General features: G+C 39.2%; 1 protein-coding gene across 1 annotated transcript; it reads right to left on the bottom strand.

Annotated features, from left to right (window-relative positions):
* On the bottom strand, positions 1-27,571 carry Smad9 (SMAD family member 9). Its single transcript, XM_027928905.3, has 5 exons — positions 27,025-27,571; positions 21,909-22,166; positions 16,161-16,382; positions 6,384-6,640; positions 1-3,277 (listed from the first exon to the last, which is right to left on the bottom strand). The coding sequence occupies exons 1-5, from the start codon at positions 27,434-27,436 to the stop codon at positions 3,134-3,136; spliced, it is 1,293 nt and encodes a 430-aa protein (XP_027784706.1). The 5' UTR covers positions 27,437-27,571; the 3' UTR covers positions 1-3,133.
* Positions 27,572-27,716: the final 145 nt, after the last annotated feature.

The following is a 27,716-nucleotide window of genomic DNA, read 5'->3' as shown; positions in this document are numbered from 1 at the left end:
AGTATTCTTTATTATAAACAATCAGATGACAATATAAGTATGATTTGAAGGATAATCGAGGCCAAGGTTATTATAATCAAAAGTGTTGCTCCACTCAAGTAGAGATAGTTTCTTTTTTTGTTGGTGTGTCTTACATTCATTGGAACTTATCTTTAACATGTGCCAGGATCACCTAACCTTCTCATACAGTTCAGCTGTTAAATCATAATAGGAATGACAATTTGGAATGCATGTTATATTCTGATTATTTATTTATTGAATGTATATACCAAATATTTGGGACACAAAGTTAGGAGCTTAATGTCTACCAAGTATATTTATAAGATGCTTTGGTTACTGTTGTTGTTTGCTGTTATGGGAATATCCACATCCACAGGAGAGAATAAAAAAAGGATCCTAAATGCTAGCAGTTGGCCAACTTTTCCTGATTTATGCTGAGTATAAAAAAATAACATATCAAGTATATGTGTTAAAAAGTGACATCTTTTTGGTTCCAAAGCCCTGGTAGCTATTAACATATCATCTAGCTAAAACAAACTTTTCACATCTCCTTTTTAACAGACAATAAAAAATACTGGCTTTCTTGTGAGCAGGCCTAGATGTTACTGTTCTCTGTCTCATGATCTTTGTCTATTGCAACCTGAAACATGACGGTGGCGGTGATGTATTCAAAGTCCTACCCTGTCCACTTTGTTCACTATCCTATAAAAAAATTATATTCAATTTTTTGGCTTTTCTAACTCACAGAATGAATGCTAAATGACCACACTGAGAAGTCTAAAATTAAACACTAAATTACAATTTTTGGGAACTCTTAGCAGCAAAAGAAAAAAAAAGTTGATTAAAATGTGACCATTACAATAAACAGAGGGTTTACTTATCAATTCTCAATTCTGAGTTTTACAAATATCCTAATAAAGGCTTTTGGTGTGACATTTGGGTGATACGTGCTGATTTCATAATTTATTTTTCACCGAAAAAGTTCAGGTGCACTGCAATAAGTTGTCCTAGTTTCCTAAAGCTGCATGGAAATGTTTATATTCTTGGTCTTGTAAATGTCATTTATAAGCCATTACTGCTGATTAATTCTGTAAAGGTATGGGTTACAAGAGGATGAGTTTGACAACTTGTGGGAAGATCAAGAAAACTGTGTTTGATATTAATAGCAAAAGCTATGTATTCTTAATGTTCCCCCATAGAATGGTACTAATATGAGACCCACCATAAGTATTGACCTCTCCAAGAAGGGAAAATGGGGGAATGATTAGAAAATGGGGAGGCAAGTGCCTATTTCAAAATAGAGATAATAAAAAATCAGTTACACTTTTTTAAGCAAAAGGAAGTTCACGTTTTGTTCTAAAACAAAAAAAAAACATGTTCTGAAACATGAAAATGCAAACGTCTATGCAAAGACTTTACTATTAGACTCTCTGCTCCACAAAGGTTGGGACTGTCTCGTCTGCCTTTAATTCCATAGTACCTGACATTGTACCTGGCACATATAGGTGAACAATACAGAGTTGATGAACCAATAAACTATGGGTTTTCTAAACACTAAATGGGCCATCTAGTTTTAATGTAAAATGGAATAATTACTTTCTATTATATATATGGAGTTTCTATTATATAATACTAGTCATTATAAGAGGTGAAAATAGCAGCTCACTCATATCTTTTTCACATGATCATTTCTATCTTGACTACAGTTTAATGAGAAACAGCTACATGTGCACTAATGCTAGATAGAATGCCTAAATGAAACAATCTCCTGGATTACTGAAGTGCTGTCTGTTACGAGCATAACTTCCATGTTAACTTAAACATTTTTAAGAGGGTGTGAAATATTTTTCCAAGCAATGTGGTGTTTTGTGGGTGGCAAGTATCTAAAAATTTCCCTTTATCATCCAAAGAAGAATATGTTTTTAATATTAGGTATATTTTAAAAGATGTCCTGTTATTCTGTACCACTGTTCTCACAAAATTATATGACCATATATGAAATTATCCTTACTTGTGAAGTTATTTCCAAGTAGGAAACTAGCTTTAGAAGAGGCTACCAGATGTAAACAGTCGATAATTTAGTCAATATAGGCACAAAGGTAATTAATTTATAAACTTCATCCAATATTGTGTCTAGATGTCTTCAGAGCTATTACTATTATTTCAATAATCTGTAAATAGTTAAATCTGCCAACCGGCAGGATAATGTAGCAGAAGGGTTCCCTGAAATAGAAGCTTTAATGTGGGAATGTGAGTAAATTTTATGATTCCCTGTTTAACCCTTTGATGTTGCTGCTTCTCTGCACGGGACTTAACACATGGCAGTGTCACACACAACAACAGACTCAGAAGTTGAATCACTAGGAAGACCAGAACCTGATTTCCAACATGGAAACCAGGGGTCTTGTTGGGTGGTTCTTGGACTAAATTCTGGACTACACAATTGGGATTATAGTGCATTCCGTGCAACTTTCTTATTTATTTTCCCTTACTGGACTCATTTGTTTTTGTTTTTTACAGTGGTAGGTTGAGGCAATATGATTCTTGGCTTCACAGTTTCTCTCTTTTCTAATCATGGTTTAAATTGATTTAAAATGTACCATTGAAATCAGCACAATAGTCCAGCAGAAATAAAATAGCTGTGGCTTACCTCACATAATTCCTTGTACAAATTTAATCATTTTTCCCCTTGCCAATAGCACTAAAAGTGAGATCATTTAACCCATATGGTTTTAATTGCCTGGTTTTGGCTTTGTCTAAAAGTGTTGTTTGCTCTAGTACTACCAAAACCTGACTTTGGCCATATGAAGCTGTTCTGTTCGGCCATATGACATACTGAGTTGCCTGGGTTCCATCAAAGGCCTCACATGTTGCTGATACTGTTACCTTTCATTTGTTTTCTCCCACAAAAGAAGTAGCATGGGACTGAAAACCCTGCTTTTCCAATCACACTGTACAGGCCCCAAGTTAACTAGGTAGCACAAAACAAATGGTGATAAAAAATATGTATAGTGTATATTATATGTATTTACACATGTATTTAGAAACTTGGGTTAGTTGCAAATCTAAAATGATATAAGCCACTGCCTGCAATAGCATCTATTCTATAGCAATGAAGCTTAAGACATAACTGTTAAGACACTGAAGAAATGGGGTTATGTGGGGATCCCATCTGAGTCAGAACCTTGTCCAACCACTGCAGTGGTCCATGAAGGTGAATCTCAATCCAACAGGGGGTGCTCGTGACATCCTGGCGATGATACTCAGCTCCCCAACCCTGAAAAGCAAGAACAGAGCCAGAGTGATTGTATCAGCCTCCAATGGCCTCCAGGAAGAGCACAGGGTCCTTGGTAGAACTCACACACTGGGGAGGTCCTGACCACAGAGAGCCAGAGAGGACGCTACATCGTCCTGTAAGGACAGACCACTGCATCCACCAGATACCAGAGGAGTCTGAATCAGTGCACTTGCTCTGGGTTCACATGACTCTATGCCAACCTGGAGGTCTGGGGTTCCAGGCCCAACACCCAGGAAATGCTGGCAAGTCATCTCCCCTCCCATAAGGGAAGAAATGCCACCTTACATTCTTTTACCCTGTGCATTCTGCACAGAATGGCTACAGCTTATAGGCCAGTAATCTCTGTGAAGAAAACTAGAGGGCCCTCTTAACTTTCAGGGTTGATTACCAAAACTTGCTTACCTATAACTATATTTTACATATCAATAGAAAGTTATTTTTAAAAATAAAGGTACATCACACCCAAATGTATTACTTTTGTTATTGGGAACAGTGAATCTATTCTTGGTAGAGTTATTTAAAAATTGGAATTGACCATGGATGGTCACATTTTATATTTGTGACTACGATTCTAAAGTGGCCCTCTACTGCCACCTGGCACCACATTCCCCAGTCTTGCTTGCCCTTCTAGCTGACTGCTTCACCCCCACTCCTATTCCCAAAAGCCCCTAGCACCTGCTCCCCTGTCTGCACTTGAAACTGATGATCTTTTTTTTCCTTATTTTCATAAGAAAAATGAAGCCATTGGAAATGAGACTCTCCACCCACTTAACGTGGCTTTTCTACCTCTTACCATAGATAAATCATCTGTGTTTCCAAATAAGCCCATCCATGTACCCATTATTAGATTCACTAATCCATTTATGCATTATTAGAGTTTTGGTCCAACTGCTTTGCTGGTTGGGCTTTCTCAGTTTTCTTCACTGGCTATTTCTCCCTCACCTTCTAACACTGAAGTACCTGGGCTCAGTCGCAGACCTCCTGTGTTCTCAGTTTAAACTCAAATCTCATTCAGACTCAGGGAGTTAAATACCATCCATATGCAGACAATTCCACATTTACAAACAGACTCTTACCTCTAACTCTCCACTCAACATCTCTGCTTGAATGTATGACAGACATCTCAAAGCTGCTGTTACCAAAACTGAACTTTATCTATAAGCCTGACTTGCCTGCATCTTCTCCATCTGGGTCAAAGACAACATTTCATCTTCCTAATTCTCTTTCCTCACACCCACCTCAAATCTGCCTTCGCAACTGGGAATCCTTCTCCTGGAGCTCTCCTGGCAGGAGCGCACCCATCATCTCTCACGTGAATATTGCAACAGCCTTCTCACCTCTCACATTTCCTGCATTCATACCTATTATCCACGCAGCAGCAGAGTGATCCTCAAAACTGTAAGTCAGACCATGAAACCCTTCTGTTTAAATCTCAGCAAAGCCTGGTCACCTCTTCACAGGTAAATACCAAATTCCTTGTGGTGGCTTATGAAGGGTTGCTCTGATCTCCTCCCACCACACGCAGTTAACTGCAGTCACACTGGCCTGCCTGTTTCTCCAAATTTCCAGGCATACCCGTAGTGTTAGACTTTTTTGCTTGCTCATTCCCCAGAGAGTCCCATGACTAACTCCATCATCTTCAAGTCTCTGCTGAAATGTCTTCAGTGAAGCCTACATCATGTGACACCTTCCAACCACAGCAACCAATTCCCTTTACCTATCTCTACATTTTCTCATTATTATGGCTGTTATTTATTGCCTTTCTCTCCCTCCTACAATATTGGTTCCATAAGGGCAGAGATCCATGAGTAACCATCAGAATATTCCAGTGCCTAAAACAGTGCTGGGCCTGGTACACGGCAGGTGCTCAGTAAGTATTTGTTGATTGAATGAATGAAGGAGTCCTTGGATCAATCAGTAAACATCAGAGCCAAAAAGATCTTAAGAGATGATCTGAACTATCACCCCCATAGTGTTTAGTGATCTATAATTTTTTAAAATATTATTTATATGATCTATAATTTTTTAAAATATTTTTTAGTTGTAGTTGGACACAATACCTTTATTTTACTTATTTATTTTTATGTGGTTCTGAGGATAGAACCCAGGGCCTCGCATGTGCTAGATGAATGCTCTACCACTGAGCCACAACCCCAGCCCCAAGTGATCTATAATTTTTAAACTAATCATATATAATTATATTTTCTAGATATTTTTAAAAGTCATATAATACTAGCAACAGTTTGTTTTTTTAATAAATTGTCTAGTTTTACAAACTTAAAAGCTGAATACCTGAGACATATATCTAGTTGATCTTAGACAAATTCAGATTTCTATGAGATGTTGGCATTCCATCCTAATTTTAAAAATAGACCTGGATTAAAAAAAAAAAAAAAAAGCCATAGGATTGGAATTGGAATGATGGTTCATTAGCAGCAATTCAATGCCCTCTGCTGGCTCTAAAGCAACAGAGCATTTGAAAAGATTTCTGAAATTTGTTAATTATGTTACATGCAAAAATGCTATTCAAACAGTGAATGTGAATAAAGCTGCTTTGTCATCATGAAAGAGAAATGGTTTCAATTAACCATTTTTTTAAATTTCAAACTATGTACTCTTAACATTTGCTTTTCATATAATTGCTAAAATTATTTTAAAAAACAGTAAGAATTTAATTTGAGTACAAAAAAAAGAGAACAATCTTTTGTCTTGGTCACTTTAAAGGGCTATTAAAATCTACTCTGAGGGCTGATGAAGTAGCTCAGTGCTGGAGCATTTAGTCCTACAAAACAGTATTACTGTCACCTTATCTTCTTCATTTATAAAAATCAGCTCTTTTAACTTGTTTTTTTTTTTTTCCAAAAATAACATGCTTAGGAACTTTCACAAAACTGCTAAACAAGACAATCCATACTCATAGAAGAGTTCTTCTTAAAAACTATTAACAGAATTAAAAAAAAAAAAAAGAGGATTGTTATCTACTTGAATTGGCTGTACAACTGCCACATCTACCAAAGAATGCTTCTGCAGTTTGTTCTGTTTTTTTATTTTCTGGTTTTATAATCCAAAAGCAATTACTCCTTACCTTAACAAAACTCATCCGAATAGTGCACATCTTGGTTAACTCATAAACGACTTCAAAGCCATGGTGAACCGACTGGGCAAGCAGCTGAGCGAAGAGTTGGTTGTTGAAGACCTTGAGGCTGCACCCGCTGGGGATCTTGCAGACGGTGGCTGGGTGGAAGCCGTGCTGATAGTTGCAGTTCCTGCTCTGCACAAAGATGCTGCTGTCGCTCACACACTCGGCATACACCTCTCCCCCAACGTAGTACAAGTGCACGCCTGTGGACACAAAAACACAGCACCCTGCAAACTCTGTTCCCTTCCCAGTGACTCTTACCTGCTAGAAAGATGGGACTCTGCTGTCAGGTGCATTTTCCTATCACTAATCACAGATGTCTGAGTTAATCATGTGACCCCAATCTCCACTTGTTTTTATTGTCATTTCCACAAGTCCATTTAAAAATACAATCCATGGCTGGGTACGGTGAACATGTCTGTAACCCCAGAAACCCTGGAGGCTGAGGTAGAAGGATTGCAAGTTCAAGGCCAGCCTGGGCAACTTAGTGAGACACTGTCTCAGAATTTTTAAACAGTAATAAAAGGAGCTGGGGGTATAGCTTAGTGGTAGAGCACCCTGGGTTCAATCTCCAGTACCTCTCCTCCAAAAAAGCAACCCATGTCAACAGTTTTTCCCAAGGACCAACGAGTAGGCTTTCGTATATTATTGCTTCCGTCACTCTCAATCTCATGCTTATTTGTTCCAAAATAAGGTTTGATAATATTAGAAACAAAATAAATACATCATTCAAAAAAATAATCTTTCACATGCATATGCAAACAAAAAATTTAATTTAAATGATAATTAATATCACAAAAATGTTACTTAAGTACATGCAATAAACCCACTCCAGAGGAAACAATAAATGAAGTTTATTTTATTAACAGTTATAAATCTGTTTCCCTTAATAGATCCTTCAAAGCAATCTATTTCATTTAAAAGGTGAATCACCCACTATTATAAGTCAGTTCATACAATGTCTATATGACTTATGAACAATGACATTCCCAAAACTTACAGACACAGTCATATAAAAACTCACAAGTAAATACAGCTTATACCACCTTACCTAACATTACTGGAGAGATATGATTCTAAAGAGCACCCTAAGAATGTTGCTGCTCATGTGAATTTTTTTCCACATTAAATTTTAGATGATTCTTTCTCACCCAGTGTCAGGGTTTGAGATTAAATAAAAAAATTACAGCAAGGGGCTGGGGTTAGAAAAAATGAAGACATTTTAGTCTAGTGAATATTAAATACAAGAATAATTTTTCTCCAATTTTAATGGAGGAAAAACTCTAACACTAGATGTCAGCACAACCACCACACAGTTAAGAGGAATTTGTCAAAGGGATCCAGAATATACATGTCATAATGTTTTGGGTTTCCTCAAAATGAAAATACAAAACTTTTAATGGAAAGAGTTTATAGACCACCCCCCATGGCTTCTCAGACCTAGTGTAGGAAACATTATGACAGAGATGCTCAGTGTGTCAGGTTATAAGAAGCACGGGAGGTGATTTTGCATGCTGTGTGACTGACTACCTCCCAGCATACTTATTTCTTTGCCCCTGTCTTCTTTCCCTTAATTTGATTTTGCCTGTATCTACAGAAGAGAGAGAAGCCTGAGCAGGTAGACAGTAGAGAAGAAGAAATTCCAGTATTATATACACCAGCCACATTGCTGAGAAGTGGGACCCAGAGTCCCACAGATAAAGCAGAGCTTTGGATTTTCAGGCCACTGTTACACTTCCTGTGTCAGACTGGCTCCCCTTTTTATTTCCCCAGCCTTCCTCTCCCTTTTCTTTCTCATCTCCATTATTCATTTTCCTGAATGGCCTGACACTCACGACCCAGGCACACTAGGTAGAGAGGAAGCAGGACAGAAGCAGGAAGTAGTGACTTGACTGGTCCATAGTGAGGAGGTGCCAGCACGGCCCCCTTGGCCACTCTGTGCTCTGGGGGAGGCCTTCCTCTTAGGCAAGGGTGGAGTTGGGGAGGGGGCCCTAAAAGAGGGAAAGCAGGTGGAGAAAGCCAGAGTGAGGCCCACTAAGCCTTTAGTATGCATTTGAACTGAATGACCTTCAAATATATAATCCTACTGGAAACTATTAAGTAGAATAGATAAGATTTTTGTTATCTGACCCTGATCTTTATTTAGGGGGTGGTTTTCAATCCTGTTAAAGGCTTATCTGCAACCACAGTACAAGTTGGCCAAGAGAGAGGAGCAGAGGAGAGCCTGGGCAGATGGATGGGTAGTGGCCCAGCATCCCGAGAGAGGAGAAGAGAGCCAAGGTGAAGAATGTGGAGACTACTGCAAACACCAGGTGAGGTCAGAAGCCAGGCCCACTGTGAGGAGGCCAGCTTTTGGCCAGAGACAGTGTCATCAATAGAAGAGTCCAGTAGATGTGTGATTTTATTTGCATCCATCTGAAAGGCCAAAATTGTGGCTTTCAACCATAGGTATCAAATTCAAGATGGCCACAAAGTGAAACAGTTCTCAAGCGTTAGTCTGCACCCAGATCACCTGGAGGGCTCATTCTACAGATGCCTGGGCAGGAAGGTCGGGGGCGCATAGCTCAGCCTCAGCAGTAGAGCGCTTGCCTCACATGTGCGAGACCCTAGATTCCATCCCCAGCACCACAACAAAATCAAAACGAAAAGCCAGATAGCTCACTGACTCAGTAAGCATGAAATCAGGCAGACAATTTGCATTTTAGTTAGTTCCCAGGTGAAGCAGACACTTCCTCACTTTGGGAACCACCGTTAAGCAACTCAGACTACCTTACAGATTAGTCTACAAAACTGGAAAGGCTGGATTTTTAAGCATGGGATACTTGACAACTATTTTCAGACAGGAATATCATAGAATTCATTATTTCATTCTGATCATGAATACTAGCAGGTGGTCCCATAAAATTTCACATCTCTGTCAGAATTGAAACCTCATTGCAAAAGGTTATTATTTGTGAATTCCCTGATTTATGTGACATTTCTTGAAGCCAGTACAGGAAAAAAATGAACATGTGCAGATTTCATTACAGCTACATTTGTCAGTTGCTGATGAAATCATATCTATTCTCGTTGCAATAAAATATGCCTTTAAAGTTTTATTATCATGGAGAAGCTTTAGACAAAGCAATGGAAACAAAGCTATTGTTATAATCCTATAGCTTGTTCTAACTTCTAGCAATAGGGAATAAGAAAAAGCACTACTTGATATTGTTATATTGTGTGCCTGCACAAATATGTAATAAAGAACCCCTACTATTATATATAATTATAATGCACTAATAAAAAAATTCTGGAGGAAAAAGAGAGGTTACAAGAGAAACCAGGCAATGTGGTCCTATGGCAGGTTCTGCTCACACTTGGGCTGTGTCTTTCTTTATCTAAACTTTTCATTTGTCTGGGACTGCCACTCACTTTTTATGAGAACAGTGAGTTGTGTGTGGTGGCACTTTGGGTTTGATTTGGATCTGCAGGATCAGAATGCAAGTGTGTCCCTTTAATCCTGTTCTATTGTCTCAAAGTAGAGACACAAGGAGGGAAGAATGGAAGGAGAGCAATGCCACCATAGGGAGAGTACCCAATGCCCAGGGATCTACTCATAGTCAGGGGAGGAAGTCAGAAAGTGTAGGTATGCACATAGATCTTCTGACTGGGACGGAGGATAAATGCCCCCTCCTGCTCAAAGAACTCAGCCTCTCTACCCTGCTAAGAGCAAAACTTCAACTTACTGTTATGGATTTGATCTGGAATGCCCCCCCAAAATGGGAATGCTGCAATGTTCACATGTGAAAATATTGGATTATGAGAGCTGTAACCTCAGTAGTGGATTAATCCATTTAGTGAAGTAATAATTTGAATGGACTAGTGGTGGTAACTATAGGCAGGTGGGGTACAGGGTTGGAGGAAGTTGGTTACTAGGGGCATACCCGCAGGGACTATATCTGTTCCTGCCCCCCCCCCTTTCTGGCTGTCATGAGCTCTGCAGCTTTCCTCTGTTGGGCCCTCCTCTATCATGTTCCCCATGACCTCAGGCCCACAGCAATGGAGTCAGCCCATCATAGACTGAACCTCTGAAACTTTGAGCCAAAAATAAACTTTCCTTTCTCTAAGTTGTTCTTGTCAGTCCTTGGATCACAGCAACAAAAAGCTGACTCACACAACTCAATGCCTCCCTGGAGGTTACTTGACCTTGCCTTTGTCTTTGCTGCCTTCTCTTCTGCACAGCTACTTTAAAGCCTAGCTGATTATCAGGATCATCTAGAGCTTTAAAAAAGTACGTATTTCTAGGTATGATAGTTATATTTTTAAAAAATTTCTTATAAAGTGAGATACATATTGAAATAGATGGACAAAAGGTTACAAAGTCTGAGATTTGCTTTAAAATACTCTAGCAAGGGCTGAGCATACAGCTCAGTAGTAGAGATCTTGCCTAGCATGTGTGAGGCCCTGAATTCAATTTCTAGCACCACAAAAATAAATAAATAGATACATAAAAATAATAAAATACTCTAGCCAAAACAGCTTGGAGGATAGATGAAAAAAAAAAAGAGCACAGAATGTCAATCATTACTGGTGCTAGAGATGACACGAAGACTCATTACACCACTCTCTCTAATTTTGTGTATATTTGAAGTATTCTACAATGATGTATGATCAAGAAAATAAAAATACAGATTTCCAAACCCACACCAGAGCCTACATCAGAGGACAGGGCTGCGTCTTCCACAGGACTATTCCTAAAGCACAACTCCAGGGTTTGCCTCATTCTCTTCCAAACTTGGTATAATTATTACCAAGAGGACAGTGATTTCTCTTAAGGAAGGGGCACCTTTTCCTATTTTACATAATCACTTCTGGGCCATAGTAAGTCAGTACTTGAAGACTAAGTCTTTGTGGACACAGATGACCAAGCAGGTTTGGGTCCAAATGCACTATGCTGAATGTCCCATCACTGCCAGTCACACACTCAGCCACTCAGCCTGTGCTGGGCTGAACTGGGCAGTGATGCTTCTCTCTCACTACTGTGGTAGTGTTCCCAGTGCACCCTTATACCTCCGGGACCCCCATCTACACATGAGCAAGAAACCCACTATAGAAAATCTAGACATGGAAAATTAAAGCCCACCATAATCCCACAGCCCTAAAACAATCACAGCTAACAACTGATATATATATTTGTCTTTTGTGAAGTATATTTTAGAAAAACAAAATTGGGGGGCTGGGATTGTGACTCAGTGGTAGAGTGCTTTTCTAGCATGTGCGAGGCCCTGGGTTCAATCTTCAGCACCACATAAAAATAAATAAATAAAATAAAGGTATTATGTCCAACTATTTTGAAAAAAAAAAAGGTTTTAAAAAATTGGAATCATTCTCTACATGATGTTTTAAAACTCTCTTTTTCATTTAGTAATATATTATGAGGGTTTTTCCAGGATACCAGATATTCTGCAATGTCAAGTTTAATGACTATAATAGTTATGACATTCTATGTTAAACTTTTTTAGGATTTGTTTTTCAAAGTTGAAGAAGCCATACCCATGCTCAAAAGCAGAATGGAAGGGTTATTTTGAGGGAGGGAAACTAAATCCTTGGGGAAAAAAATAATTCTAATAACACCTGGAAGGGCAAATCCTCCTTCCAAGGAACTAACAAGGACCAGACTCTGGCATCAGGATGATTCCTTTCACGAACAGGAAGAATTTCTAGAATTCTATGGAACTTAAAACATGAAAGAAAATTAAGATTTGTAAAAAGTGAAAAACTAATTCCCAAAACAATGAAATGACTTGGGATACATGAAAAATTTTGACAGGGTGATCTTGATTTACCTCAGCAAACTCAATAGCTGGGGTTAATGCCTCAGTAATTATCATAATGATATATGTTTTCTCCCACAGAGAGAAGAACAAATATCAGATAGGTCAAATGCCACACATCTACCCTGCAGAAGGGAAATGAGCCTGTCTCTTTCAAAGTGTCACCTAGGGAAGTGAGGAAATCAATAGGGATAGCCATCATCATTACCATCATTATTTTACTCTTTAGCAAGTCACTGGAAAGCATTCAAGTGTGTTGCTTAGTTTTCAAAGAAGAATGTGGACAGATCCCAGATTAGAATTTAGTGTTCCAGACTCTCCGAGTGTCGAGAGCCATCCATGGGCTACGAGTGGGCTGCCATGCGTTGTAACCTATTAAATAGGAGAATCTGGTGTCTGAGAATGACAGGTGGACATTTCCTCTGGTTGACTGCCCTGACTCATTGTGAGCCCTATTCAAGCTCTGCCAAAGGTCCCACAGGGCACCAGAGATGGGGTAAACTGCTATAACCACACAGTATCTTTGAGATGGGTGTGTGACCTGCCAAGATGCCAATCAACCTGCTGACTGCAAGACATCACGAAGCAAGACTCCACCCTTGAAACTTTATCCCTGCTTTTGATGGACCCCCCTTCAATAAACCATGGGAGCCATTTTCTATTTGTCTAGTTCCAGCTCTTGTGTGGACTGGATGTATTAAGGGCTCCGCTTTTGTAAACATATTTCTGGCTCTTTGTATTTTGTTCTTCACTAATTATTTTAAACTTTAAGTTTTCAGGTGGCTTATACCCTTCTCTGCAGGAAGAAGAAGAACTCCCCCCAATGAGACACTGGCCATTGCCCCTGTTATTCGAGGTGTTGCTCTGCTGTTAAGAGGTGGCTCTGGTTGCTAGTGCTAGCTTGTTAGTAGCAACCTGAAACTTTTTTGCTGATGAGGTCAGAAGAACGGGTTCAATTCCCTTTGCACCAGATAACTGCTGCATGGCTGCAAATGCATGCTTCCTACCAACCCCACTGCCTCACGGTATGTCCCACTGGATGGAAAACGGAGTGAAAAGGCCTGGGCAGCCTAGCATAAACCATCCGCACCAGAGGGCACACAACCTGCAAGCCTGCACTGCCACCTGGGAAACAACACTAACTTCTTTTTGGAGGGCCTGCCAGCTTGGCTAAATTTAAGTAACAAAGAACACAAAATAAAATGGTTGCAAAGCTAACAGTAATTCTTTAGAGGAGAAATGGCTCATCACTAACTATAATAAAAAGAATTTTTTAAGCCATCTTCAACCTTTAGCCTCTCCCCCATCTAATCTCAAAAAAATTTTTTTAAAATACATACATATATATATATATATATATATATATATATATATATATATGTATATATATATATACATATACATATATATATATGTATATACTTGCAGTGCTCAGATCAAACTTGAGGCCTTGTGCATGCTAGGCAAGCACTATACCACTGAGCTACACCCCCAGTCCACAGGATCCTTTTATATCCTATGAACTCTTGGCTTAAATCTATCTTCCCATTTCACATTCAGTCCTGCTCTACCCCTGCTCAGTTTTTCTCTATTTGACATACTGTATAGATTATCTCCTGCCTTTCTTTCCCTAGTTGCCCATAATCCAGGAAGGCAGGTGCTTTTGCTTTTTCTTCTGCCCTTACCCCTGGTGTCCAGTTTGGCTGAGTACAGGTGCTCAGTATATATCTGTGAGATGAATGCATACCTCTGAAATTTGCATCTCTATTAGTTAACTCTGCAGATAAGTTCACTTTCTTGCTAACTTAGCAGTGCATTACAGACTTGGGCTGGTGCCCCAGGAAGCCATGCTGCTCAGAAGCAGATAATCACAGCAGTACCTGAGAGCTATTCTTGTGATCTCATAGATCAATGGCCCTTGATTTAAAATATCCCAAGCCAAAACTTTTTGCTGCCATGCTTTATGACATGCCTCATAGTGTCTCTTAAAAAAAAATCTCTTTTTTTCATATTAGAGTAATTCCTAAGCAGATTTCTGAGACTACTGTGACTTTGCCTTGGAGACCAAACAAAAGTGGAGAGCCTGTCCTTCCATTTAGGTGGCACCAACAGAGCCAGGTAGCCTGGGTTTTGGAGCAGGTTGCATCCTGGGTCTTGCTTTTATAGATTAGCTCTTAGTCAGCAACATAGGCACCTACTCTCCTTGTCCTCATCAATAACACCTTGAACAAGCTCTTTAATATTTTAATTCTCTTTGGAGTCACTAGCACCAGGAGAAGTCTACTAAGGAGATCAATCTGCAAGGCCTTCATCAAATAGCTCCACAGTGCTATGTGTTAATGTTTTGTCTTTAGATTTTACTGAAGAGTCTCATACAAAAATCATTTAAAAATAGAGCCACACCTGAGAAACTTGTTTAGGAATTCAGTCAAATAAAATTATTTCTTCCTTAGAGTAACAACTATTTTCCCCGTTGGGATAAGAACTACATGGAGACTGAGTTTCCTCTTTCTGCACTCCCTCTCAGGAAACCTACCACAAAAATCACAAGCACAGTCACAATGCTCTCTCTATGGATGACACACAGTCGTCCCTTGGTGTCTGGAAGGGTTTGGTTCCAGGACCCACGGCAGGTACCAATCTCTGAGGGTGCTAAGGTTCCTAATATAAAATGGTGTAGTATTTGTATACAATTACACACATTCCTCCTGTATACCCTGGATGTCTAGGTGACTTAGAATACTGAATACAATGTAAATGATATGTCAATAATTGTTACATTGCTTTGTTTAAGGCACAATGAAAAGAGAAAAGTCTGTACATGTTCAGTACAGATGCAATTTATTTCTGAATGTTTCTGATCTGAGTTTGGTTGAATCCACAGATATAAAAAAACCATATACAGATAGTGACTGTACTTGAATTCTCTCCCTCCCCACCTTGGTTTCTGATTTTCTATTTTGTAGTTATTATTTCAAAGCAAAAGTTTTCTTGTAAGCCGCCTCAAAGGTGCTATGGAAGAATCAGAATGTAAATAAACATGAAGTAACTGTCTTCATTAAGCATCAACATCAATGAATGAATTCCACCTGTTTCTAATCAATGGCTGGTAGGCTTAATACAACAGGGGACATTTGGGGAGTATGCAAGAAAGACTTAGGAAGCATCACACAGTGAAATAATGAATCTCCCTAGAAATCTGAGAAAAAAACTTAAGACTGCTTTTCCAGATGGGAAGAGAAAAGATCAACCAACTCTAAAGGTTCTTTCTCTGTGACTCCGGAGTAGTATCAGGCAGACACCAACAATTCTAAAATAAAAGAAAGAATTTAAAGACCCTCATCCTGGCCTCAAACTCTGCTGGGATGTGCTACCCTTGCTAATATGGATGAGACAGGCCCCAAGGCTCATGGGTTAGAGACCAGTGAGGCCTGTGCCTACCCACGAGCTGTCACAAGAACAGCCAGACACGGGAGAGCCCCAGTCACCTATCAAAGGCTTTCAAGCATAATTCTTTCATATTTTCAACTCCCTCACTTCTAAGTGGATGCAGATCATTTTACCTCATGTCAATAACCATCCAGTCAGAATTCTTCTTCAGAAATCATCCTAGTTGGCATCGTTAGGCAATTCAAAAGTAACACATGATACCTCCACTGAATAATCTCATCCTTCTTTCAAAAGTGTCATCTTTCTTGGGTTTGCAACACACCACCCCCAAAGGTAGCCTGCTGACTGCAAAGGCAGAGAGAGCAGGACCCTGAAAGCCCATGAGCTCTCTCCTTTTGTGACGCAAGAACTCGCCCACGGTTTGCCAGCCCTGGGTTCTTTCCACAAGGCCACATGGCCAGTTTGTGGCCACTCTTTCAGCTCAGAAGGCTACATCAAGGCATGACACGTTTGCTCTTACCCTTTCCTATATGTCTCCTGGTATTTTCTATTGTGGAGTTTCTGTTTACATTTGAAAGGAGTCCAAGACAGAACCTGTTCCTGTTGTTTGAAGGGTCGGTGAATCCATCTATGAGCACACTTCGGGAGGAAGCCTGGAATGTCTCCCCTACTCGGTTGTTCAGTTCATAGTAGGCGACCGAGCACCAGTGCTGGGGCTCCTCGTAACACACTGGACGGAAGTCTGAAAGAAAGGAAGCCAGACAGCAGTTCATGACTGTCATACCTGGACCCCAAAGCCCGAGATCCACAGGGAAATGGAGATGAATGCTTTCAACCAGCAGGCTGGCTATAAGACTAGTGAGGCTGCCTCACAATCTTTTAAACCTGCCTAATGGAAGCTGTTTTGGGAGTAGCTTGTGGAGCAGAGGCTTGTTAATCTTCCATGGTTATAGCATCTGTAAATATGCTTAATGGTCATGATGGGGACAGGGAAAAGGTGATATGAACAGACTGATGTAAAAAATCAACACCCTTGAAGTAAACAGCTCAAATGAAGCTATCAGGTAACTTCATCTTTACATATGAAAGATAGCATCTTACTCTTATTACGCCAAACGAAATCCCTAGGCCAAAAAGTATAATTTCTTAAAATTAAAAAAAAAATCATTTGGGTATGATAAAACCCAAATCAAAACAGTGAACAGAATTTTATTTAAGAAAGAAAGAAAAAAAATCTTAGCGGGGCTTACATTCTCCTGGGATATCTAGTTACAAATGGCATAAAAGTCCTTTAAAGAAAGCTGGCTATTTCATCTGCAAGCCCATGAATGTTATGTTTTCACCTCACACATTAATGTTACAGCAAGTGTTCCTGTAACTGTGTTTCCCAACCACAGTACAGAGTTCTTCCTTTTTTTTCTATCCACACCCTTTCTCTTCTTATTGATATTTTTTCCTTGAATACATTAGTAATTCTCATATCTAGAATACATTCCTATATGCACTAAAATATAATTTTGTGAAACCAATAAATTAGGATTGCTATTTGATTTACAAAATGATCGCCACTTAATAAAGAGATCCTTTAAATAGTAAACTCCTTTAGACCCTTCCTACTCAAAATGTGGTTCATGGGACAGTTATGACTCCATCACCTGAGATTCTGCAAGGAGCGCTGATTCTTGAACCCCCATCCCAGATCTACAGAATCAAAAACTGCATCTATATTCAGATTGCTACTTGGTTTGTATGAACATTAAAGTTGAACAACTCCTCTACCTATAAACTTATGGTGCATATATATTTTTACAATGGAATAAAATCTCTAATTTTTTTAAGTCCCCAATTCCATACTAAATGTTAAGAACTACAAACTTCAACGCCAGGCAAGATGATGTGCGCCCAGCTACAGGGAGACAGGAGAATCACTTAAGCCCAGGAATTCCAGGCAAGCCTGGGCAACTTAGTGAGATCCCGCTTCAAAATAAACAAAAACAAGACTAAACAAAACAAAAACCATCATCACCACCACCACCAACAACAAAACCCTACAGACTTCTAAATGCTAGTTTAAAATTAAAAATTAACTTACTTTTGTAAGAAAGGTGATAAAACATTCATTCTCAAGCACTGAAGAACGCCAAATTTAAAATGCAAAGCCATGCTATCTGCCTCTTAAAACACATTTTGTTTTGTTTTTGGGTAATAGGAGACTCTCTTGGAGACATTTAGCTGTTCACCTGTGATTTACCACCGTGAGGTACTGCTTGTACTAAAAGACTATCGGCAGTGGCATCTACAGTGCAGCCATTCTGGGTCCCTGGGGTTTATGTGGCATGATGAGGTGAGGGGGGTCAATGACAGGAAAGCAGTGAAACAAAGGCTTTGTCAGCTGATAAACTATGCATAGTCCAGTCTGTTCTGCTGTTAAACTTGTGGGCTTGGGGGGCAGTGTTACTGCTAAAGAGAGACCATATTAACATAACAAAATGCTTCTAAAGTGACATTTTGAGTGTCTCACCAAAGAAATTGGTTGTTCTAAAGTTCCTTCTGGAAAGCTGCTTAGTTTTACCTCTGACTAATGAATTAGCATTGAGTCCAAATGACTTTAAGATCTTCAAATTGAGAAGCTATTCTCTGAGCTTTCATCAACAGAACAGTCTGTTACTTGGTTTGTAAAACACATAGAAAGCTGACTCTTCTTTGAAATTATTTATCTTCAGTTCCCAAGTTGCCATGGATTGTACAAAGGCCACAGGAATGAATTAATTGTTCCTGAGGAGCCTCAAGATATGCCTCCAAAACAGAAGAGTTGAAAATCGATTATAACCTTGGGCCCAGGGCATACTGATCAGGGAGGGTCCTTCTCCTCTAGTATCAGTCCTGATCAGACAGTGACCTTAGCATTACATAGACGGCAGCTTATCAGGAAGTCATTCATAACACAATAAAAACTCTGAGGCAGTGGGAAAACTTCAGAGAGCAACTCAGAATAACTGATTCCTTCAGTTTCCATTCCTAATGCTAGTTCAGAAGAGTCTAGAAATGCTCATGGTGGAATCCAACAGTAGAGAAAAGCAGATCAGTACTACACAAGTAGTTCTCACACTGAGGAATGCACAAAAAAAAAAAAAGCCAGTGGCACTTGCTAAAACTGCAGATTCCTGATCACACGTCCAGAAATTCTGATTGATCAGATCAGTAGGTGCATATAGCCATGTACATTTTAAGAGGCCCTGTTGCCAATTCTAATGCAGGAGCTTATGGGCCACACTAGGAAGCCATGGATAAAGTATTTCCTTATGACAAAATGTACTGTGACCCTAGTGAAAGAGTTATAAAGCAAAATGGCTCTTTTATAGGTCCTGGAGTAAATCGATCTAGAAAATTCAGATGCTGGATACAGAATTGTCATATGACTCAGCAGTCCTCTCCTAGGTCTACACCCAAAGGAATTGAAAGCAGTGACTCAAACAGATACTTGCCTGCGAGGGTTCGCAGCAGAATTCTTCACAAAAGCCAAATGGTGGAAACAAGCCAAATATCTAACAACTGATAATTGATTTAAAAAAAAAATTTGGTATGTCATACAATGAAATATTGTTCAATCACAAAAATAAAGTATTGATACATTCGACAACATGGATAAACCGTGAAAACACTTCATTAGGTGAAATAAGCCAGATACAAAAGTGCAAATATTGTATGTATCTACTTATAATCAGGTACCTAGAATAGGTAAATTTGTAGGGATAGAAAGTAGGATGGAGGTTACCAGAACTGGGGATGGTAGGAAATAGGAAGCTATTGCTTAATAAGTAAGGTGTTTCTCCTTAGAGTGATAAAAAAGTTTGCAAATAGATAGTAGTGATGGAAGCATGACATAGTGAATATACTTAATGCCACTGAATTGGGACTCTTAAAAATGGCTAAAATGACAATTTTTATAAAGGACATATTTTACCACAACTTAAAAAAAATTAATCTTATATACCAAAAAAAATCACTGAATCATACACTTGAAATAAATCAATCATACGGCATGTGAATTAGATCTTAATAAAGCTGTCTAAAAAATTAGGGGAAAACGAATTAATCTCAAAAGTTCCTTTTACTTATGTATGGGTCTGTTATTCAGGTTGGCATTTGTGGTTTTGTGGTTAATCATTCAGAGAAGAATTGTTTTCTCTGAAATGCACAGTGCTATGCCTTCCGTGAGAACCTAATCAGCTTCTGCATCCTGGTTGGGCTCTGCCCTTCATAGACAGAAAGAGGAGGGACAATATCACCTTGCTTATGTAACCAGAGTCAAAATGCAAAGTCCGTACGGGAAATCATTATAGCAGAGATGTGTTATGTAAATATGTATTTTGCAACATATTTATCCTGTCCCTTAACCAGGGTTCTGCCCTCTCTGTAATGCCTCCCTCTCAGTGAACTTGGCCAGGTACAGAACTTCAACCACCTGCTCCCACACTCTGTGAGGACTTCTGAGATTTTGTCCAGGATCTCAGTCTGTCCCCCATATCAAGTCCCATTGATTCTGCCTCCTCTAATTCATTGCCTCTTTCCAATCCCACACCCATATTTTACTTCAAGTCCTTGTAGTCACTGCTGGTCACAGCCTCTATCGCCTGATTTACATGATGCTCTCCATATCACTGCCTCGTGAAGGTCAGAGGCCATGGTAATCATTATTGCACTTCTAGTCTTGGCGGGGTGCCGTGCACTTAACAGGTGCACAGTCATTACTACACTAAGTCAATGAAATGTCTTATCTATAGTTCTGAGCTTTACATGTTCCAAACACCTGTGTGGTAATTTCTTTATTCAATAAGCAACTAATGAACAGCTCTATGCTGGACATAGAAAAATAAGGAATCATAAAATATAAAGTGATAAATATTAAAGTATGTATATAAATAACTTGCTGAGGAGGCAAAAAGAACAAAGTACCTTGAAAGGGAAGAGGCAACTCCTATATCTTTCCCCATTTTACAAGGTCTTTGAGAACAGGAACAATTTTTGTTGAACATTTAATTCCTTTTCAGTAACCTAAGGCAATGTTTGCATTTAGAGTTTAATAAATATCTGTTTTTAAAAGTGAATTTATGGGCTGGGGATGTGGCTCAAGCGGTAGCGTGCTCGCTTGGCATGCGTGCGGCCGGGGTTCGATCCTCAGCACCACATACAAAGATGTTGTGTCCGCCGAAAACTAAAAAATAAATAAATATTAAAATTCTCTTTTTAAAAAAAAAATAAAAGTGAATTCATAGGGCTGAGGTTGTGGTTCAGTGGTAGAGCACTTGCCTAGTATAAGTGAAGCACTGGGTTCGATACTCAGCACAACATAAAAATAAATAAATAAAGGTATTGTGTCCATCTTCAAGTAAAAAATATTTTTTTAAAAAAGTGAATTCATGAATAATAAATGAGTGCAGCAGATTGTAACCACCGCTGGCACCAAATGTATTCACGTTGGCCTTAAGGAAATTGTTAGTCCTGGATATTATTTATCTTACATTTATGAGTGTACTTAAACCTCTTCATATGTCAGCTTGGACCCACTTCACAGATGTGGCAGCACATGCAACTATGACTGTGTGCTTGATTCTCCCTTTCCCTTTTTTATGCTTTTTCAATTCAGCAAATAGTTACCGAAGAGCTTTCTTTTCAAGCTGGTGCCCTGGCTTCACAGAGCAAAAAGTGAAAAGCGCTGGCTGGAAGAAAATAATACACTTATCTTTTGTAGCCAGGGACTCCCTTTGATGGTTGAAAGAAGCCACCAAAGAAAAGGCCTAACCCTGACCCTCCACTTTGCCTGCCCTCAGGTCAAGTCTTTCTGCTTGGGCTAGAGATGTATTCTAAACTTATTTCTATTACTTAAAAAAAAATAATTCTTGGATATTCCCAGGAATGGTGTTCAAATCCTTTTATTTTCTGAGAGTGTTTAGAAGTGAGAATCAGAGCAAAAACACGTTGGCAAATAGGGCACAGTCCTGATCCTTTTTGGTTCATAGGCATATGATCACGCTGTTGTGTGAGCCTCCCACTAAACATTGTTATGATGTCAGCACATTCCCCATATGGGTACAGTCCTGATCATCTTACAGAGAGGATCCAACACAGCCTATGGAGATTATCTTGTGACCTGTAGAACACTATACAAGTGTCAGTTACAGTGACTATGATTGTGGTTGTCCACTATAAATAATAGCTTCAGGTCCTAATTTCCCATAGTTTCCCACAGACCACGGCTCTTACTGACCTGAGTGTTGATATGGAGACTCTGGCTCAGAAGGACTTCCTGGGGAGTGGGGGTAGCTGGCTGAGCAGGGGGACTGTGAGAACACGTGGCTTGGTGAGGGAGGGAGCGCAGGACACGGAGGCTGCTGGAAGGACTCGGGGTAGGTGGCATTGTGTGGCATGAGTGGCTCGCTATGCAGAGAGGCGCTTCGGAACTTGGCCAGGAGGCTGAGCTGGGGGTTGTATTCACTGTGTCTTGGCACGAGCACTGGAGGCAGCACTAGGAGCAGAAGGCGACAGGAGAGTGAGCACTGAACGTTGCTCATCAGGAGAGAACAGGGGGGACACTTGCCTTTCTCATCTGTCCGCTTGTTGATGGTGAAACCATTTTTCCTTTGGGAACTGCCCCTCTGCTATTCACTGTGCTCATCATACAACTATCCATGACGATCCCATCTCTACCCAAGAAATGAGTATGTGGGTCACATCAAACCAACAGCCTTCCTCCTTGCCACCTGCATCTTAAGCAGAATGTCACAACTGATGACAAAGTTCAAAGGAGGATCTTCCTAATGTCAGCACTCCAAAGAGACCGCCTATGCGCTCCTACCTTGGAAATGACTTAATACTTGGCTTGAGACCTGATTGTTTGCATCTTCTTTAATTCTGCCAATAAAGTCTTTTTTAAAAAGGCACAATTGGTTTCTATTGCTTGCAATAAAACCCTAAGTGATGCCCAGAATATTTTTCCTTCAGGGACCATGTTCAATTATTTAGATGATCAGCCTCAATTTCAGGTTCAGTAATGCTACTGGAATAAAAACATCCTATTTGTCCTTACAAAAAAAGATTTAAAGATTTAAAGGAAAGATTTAAAGGCAAGGAACTAAAAGTTATCAACTAAAATATCAGTGGTAAAAAATAATAAGGATAAACAAGTAAAAGATAAGCAACAATAAGAAAATCCATAAGTAAAATTTACTCGTTTTAGTAGTTTCCTTTGGGGTTCCCTTCTTTAAAAATACATAGGTGCTCCCCAGCCCAGACCTGAGCTGATAAGAAACACAGGACTGAATTCAAATTCTCAAGGGTAAGCTTTGTCTGGGCACTCAAAGCTTCCAGGGACTAAAGCATCATATGCTGGCATAAAGGAGGTGCCATAAAGGTTGAAGTGTAGCCTGTGACCAATATGGGCCCGGAGAAACAGAGAAAATGGGGACATGATCAAAGAAGCAAAGAACTAAAAAACAATTTATTGAAAGAAAAGGTTTCTGGAGATGTATGGGGTAGGTTTAACTTCTAAGCATACTACTGATTTATCACATGCAAGTATTGATTTTAAAAGATCTCATGAAATGTACATATTCTAACAGTGCTCTAAAAAATAAGGTATTATAAAAGTAAATATCAGACAATAACAACAGAGGTACAATAACATAAAACCTATCATTTGCTTTTTTTACAATACACTTATCTCTTTTAACAAGCAATAATTTTCAGTTTTATGAACAAAAAATAAACTCAAGCAGGTAAATGAAAGGTTGTAAACTAAAATCATTATAAGTAAGGGCAGCAGAGAATTAGAATATTTCTTCCCCCTTTACAAGCTAGTATTTATATATTCTGTCTTATGATATTAGAGACCAAACATTCAAGACCACCATGAAAAAGTGACATCGATGATAAACCAGGAAGTTTCCTTTAATGTATTTTCTGTCTCTACAGATAAAAGATGACATAGCTCCTGAACAAAGGGGCTGACACAGTAAATGACAAATGGCTTCTTTTCAAGTGATATTTCTTCATCATAATGTTAATAGTGTTCAAATAAACACACATTTTTTTATGAAGAAGAATTTGAATAATCTCTGTGACTTCGTTTTTAATGTAAGATGTCTAAGTGTTACCTCCTAACACTGATGAACATGATGCCTCATGCCCTTTTGAACGCAGGGACTTCCATTTCTTCAATAGTAGATCTCAGGTACCCAAACAAACAACAATAACAACAACAACAACAAAAAGATAGTTTCCTCTAGGGTAAAACATATTTTGAGAGTATGCATTTTTACCATCCAGGTAAAACCAAGAATAATGAATGTTTGTAAAGAAAACTAATGGTCTTATTCTGGTTGTTTTGTTTGGGGCTTGTTTGGGCTTTAACTCAGTTAACCTTAGATTTGCAACTGATGGCAAATTCAAGGCCAGCCCCAGCAACTCAGTGAGGCCCTAAACAACTTAGAGAGATCCTGTCTCAAGATAAAAATTTTTTTAAAAAGAATGGGGATGTGGCTCAGTGGGTTAAATCCCCAGTACCCAGTACAAAAAAACAAAACAACAACAAAGAGAAAAGGCTCTGCAACTGGTCATAATTTTAAACACTTTCACTTAAAACAAAGCTATCTCTAATTAGCTCATGCCATTTCCACATCTCCACGACTGCTTACAAATGAGACCTGGATTACAGATTTTCATTTCTATTTTGAGCCACCTTTTAAAAACTATGCCATCTTCATATCTCGGTGCTACAAGGGGGAAGTAGCAGGAGTAACTGGGCACATGGAGTGCAGTGCAAAAAACAACTTTGGTCTCTTATTCAAAAGTTGTGTGGTTTTTGATGTAGTATGATTATTTAATATATAAAAAATCACACTCCTGAAATAACATCCAGCCACATGGAACAAAATCATCGTGAACGATGTAAACATTTTTGCACAGCTTTTACTAGATCTGAGCCAGGCAACCTGTGGCCTGAGGACAGGAGACCCTTCATCAACTGTTGGATACCAGTCTGAAAAAAATTGTATTGAAATTCAGAGTTAAGTGTTTAGAAACTTTCAATAGCAATTTGATGGAGTGATTTTTGTATCTATCTCAAATATTTTTCTCAAATTGACCTTGTATTTTGGAAGTCTTTTTTAAATGTCATTTGCCCAGCAATTCATTTTATTGTACTAGAAATGTAAAAATCTACAACTGGTCTCTTACTACAGATAGCTTGAGAAGCACTGAAGACAACTATTTAAGTGATTATAGAATGAAAAGAAAATCAGAATGAAAAGAAAATTCAGTGTACCTAAAATACACAGTCAAAAAAATGAGATTTCAAAGACAAAACTTAAGGGTTTATAATAACTAGGTATTCAACAAACTTGTTAAGATTAACATTTTTGTTGTTCTCAAACAATTTATTCTGCACATGGCTTGATAGCTAGATGTAAAAGCTGATTCTTCTATTAAAAATTTCAGTTAGAAATGAAAAAAACTGTATACATTAAATATTACTATAAATTTATACCCTCCTAAGTCATCTTTCTGAAATTCAAACCTATGATATGAAATATAGCTACAAATATAAAACATTCACATTATCATCCTAAAAGAAACTTCACCTGGTATGAAAATCAAAATAATCAAGTAATTCTTTAAAAGTATCTTTTTAAATATCCAAGAGGAAAACTTGATATATATACAAAATACTTCTTACAAGCTGTTATGTTTTATAACTACATTACTTAGGAAGAGAAGTTATTTCTTTCTTTTTTTTTTTAGAGACAGGGACAGCAAATGCAGTAGAGTAGAAGGAAAGAAATAATTAAAATCAGAGCTGAAATCAATGAAATCGAAATAAAAGAAACAATTGAAAAAATTAACAAAACTAGAGACAGGGTCTCTCACTGAGTTGCTTAGCACCTCACTTTTACTGAGGCTGGCTTTGAACTTGCAATCCTCCTACCTCAGCCTCCCAAGATGTTCTTTGGATATGCACTCTAGATGCCAAATATAACTGAAATCTTTGATGCAAAAAAAAAAAAAAATCAAGCCATTTTTGTCATAAACTCAGACTTTTTTTTTTTTTTTTTTTTTTTTGAGATGGGGTCTAACTCAAGCAATTTGATCTCAGATAAATTTTTTTTAACTTGTATTCTGGAAGGTTGTCTACATTGGCCTTGAATTCCTGGGCTCAAGGGATCCTCCCACCTCAACCTCCAGAGTAACTGGGACTAGAAGTGCAGACCACCCTACTCCACAATTTTAAAAATATGCAAAGAGTTCAAGAGAAGTAGGAAGAAGGGAAGAAAGCAAAAACCTCTGTGATCTAGGAGAAACATATCAGATTTGCCAAGAACATAGGACCTTCTAATGGTCTTCCCAGGGTCTCTGTCTGCACGGTGGCAGTCCTGTCTCCTGATGGGACCGAGACAATCTCCTGGAGCTAATGTGACCCTTTGGTTTCCTGGAATGAGGCAGATGACCAATGAAAAAGAAAAGAAAAAAAAAAAGCATAGAAACTGTATTCCTGCCCAGAATTCCATAAGAACACTCAGTCCAAATAGAATTTCAATAAAACTATTGAAGTCTGTGCAAAGGAACAAAGAGATAAACACTAGACTTCTCCAAAATGGGGGTGAAATATACAGAGACACACACATACAGATATGTGAAGAATATTAGAACAGTACTCTTCTTTAGTCAGAACCATATTTAAGGGCTGAGGGTATAGCCCAGTGGCAGAGCACTTGCCTAGCCTGTGAGAGGTACTAGGTTGAAACCCCAGCACTATAAAAAATGTCTTTAAAAACAACCACCGATCTCCCCCAACCCTGGCCCCTGGTGTTTTTAGTCCTGAAATAATTTTCAGCAACTCTTTCTGTAGCTCTTTTCAGATCCAGAGATGAGCTAACTTCCCTTTATCTAAACTTGAACAAAGTGGAAGCACAAACAAACTTTGGTTCAGCTCAACACAAATCAAAGATCAATTCAGTTCATTCAGTTCAGTGTGTGTGTGTGTGTGCGCGCGCGTGTGTGTCAGGGGGTAATCATTTTCCAGGATACTTTAAGCCCTTCCAAGGCCTTAAGAACTAGGAAAAGGTCATGATGATTTCTCCAAAGTTCATCAAAATAAACTGCATTTTTCAAAATCACATAAAGCTTCCATACACTTTGAAATTAAAATACATATTTTTTCTAAGTTTTCCTGACTACAAAATTTTGGATTCATTCCTAAAAAGTTTCAAACCTCCCTCTCTTCTCTCTATAGGTAAAAGTCCTGGTCTTGTGGGTACCCCACCATTCTCCACCAGTGGAACTTTAACTTTCACTTTGAAATAAACTGGGACATCATGAACAAAACCCACCTGGAGTCTCCACCCGGCGGTAGTGGTAAGGGTTAATGCACACCTCTTTCTGTTTGGAGCCAAAAGGGAACTCACAGCACTCCAACGGCTTCAACTCATGGTGGGACTGGAGATCTGGCCATCGCCACACCCGGCAGTAAATGACGTGCGGCAAACCCTTGCGGTGGGACACCTGCAGGCGCCCATCCAGGGACCTGGGGATGGTGACACATTTGCTGGGTTGCCCAGGACAGCTGAGGGCCCTCTCCAGCTCATCCATGGCTCCTTTCTTCTTCTTTAGTTTCTTCACTAGAGAGTCTACGGCCTTCTCTGCCCACTTCTCCTCTTCATCTCCTTGCTTCCAGCCAAGCAGTCTCTTCACTGCGGGGCTGGTGAAGGAGAAGAGGGAGCTGATGGGGGTGCTGGAGTGCATAGGAGGTGGGCCACAGACGTCCCCCCACACAGAAACCGGACTCACGGCCCTTCACGGCTGGTCAGCAGCCAGGAACTCTCCAGGGAGGGCATAGGTACAAATTTGCCTTTTCTTCTGGAAGCAATTGTGACTGATTCCAGTTGGGAATTGTGCTGACTTCTTCCTAAGCCTGTGCATGGGTTGGCCAACCCTGAAAAACAAAGTGAGACTTGCGTGAGCTTCATCAGGGTGATTTTCAGAAAAGGAAACACTGTTCAAATGTTTTAACTTGAAAATTCAA

Source organism: Marmota flaviventris, chromosome 4, assembly GCF_047511675.1.
Source record: "Marmota flaviventris isolate mMarFla1 chromosome 4, mMarFla1.hap1, whole genome shotgun sequence".
NCBI lineage: Eukaryota > Metazoa > Chordata > Mammalia > Rodentia > Sciuridae > Marmota > Marmota flaviventris.
Note: the sequence above shows the minus strand (reverse complement) of the source record. Positions and strands in the feature narration are given on the sequence as shown.

What these genes read in the sequence shown, in the direction of transcription:
- Smad9 (XM_027928905.3), bottom strand. Translation starts at nt 27,436, where the DNA reads ATGCACTCCAGCACCCCCATCAGCTCCCTCTTCTCCTTCACCAGCCCC. An exon ending in CCGCCGGGTGGAGACTCCAG is followed by an intron (nt 22,167 to 27,024) that starts GTGGGTTTTGTT and finishes TTCTGCTCCTAG; the next exon opens with TGCTGCCTCCAGTGCTCGTG. An exon ending in GTCTCCATATCAACACTCAG is followed by an intron (nt 16,383 to 21,908) that starts GTCAGTAAGAGC and finishes CCTTTCTTTCAG; the next exon opens with ACTTCCGTCCAGTGTGTTAC.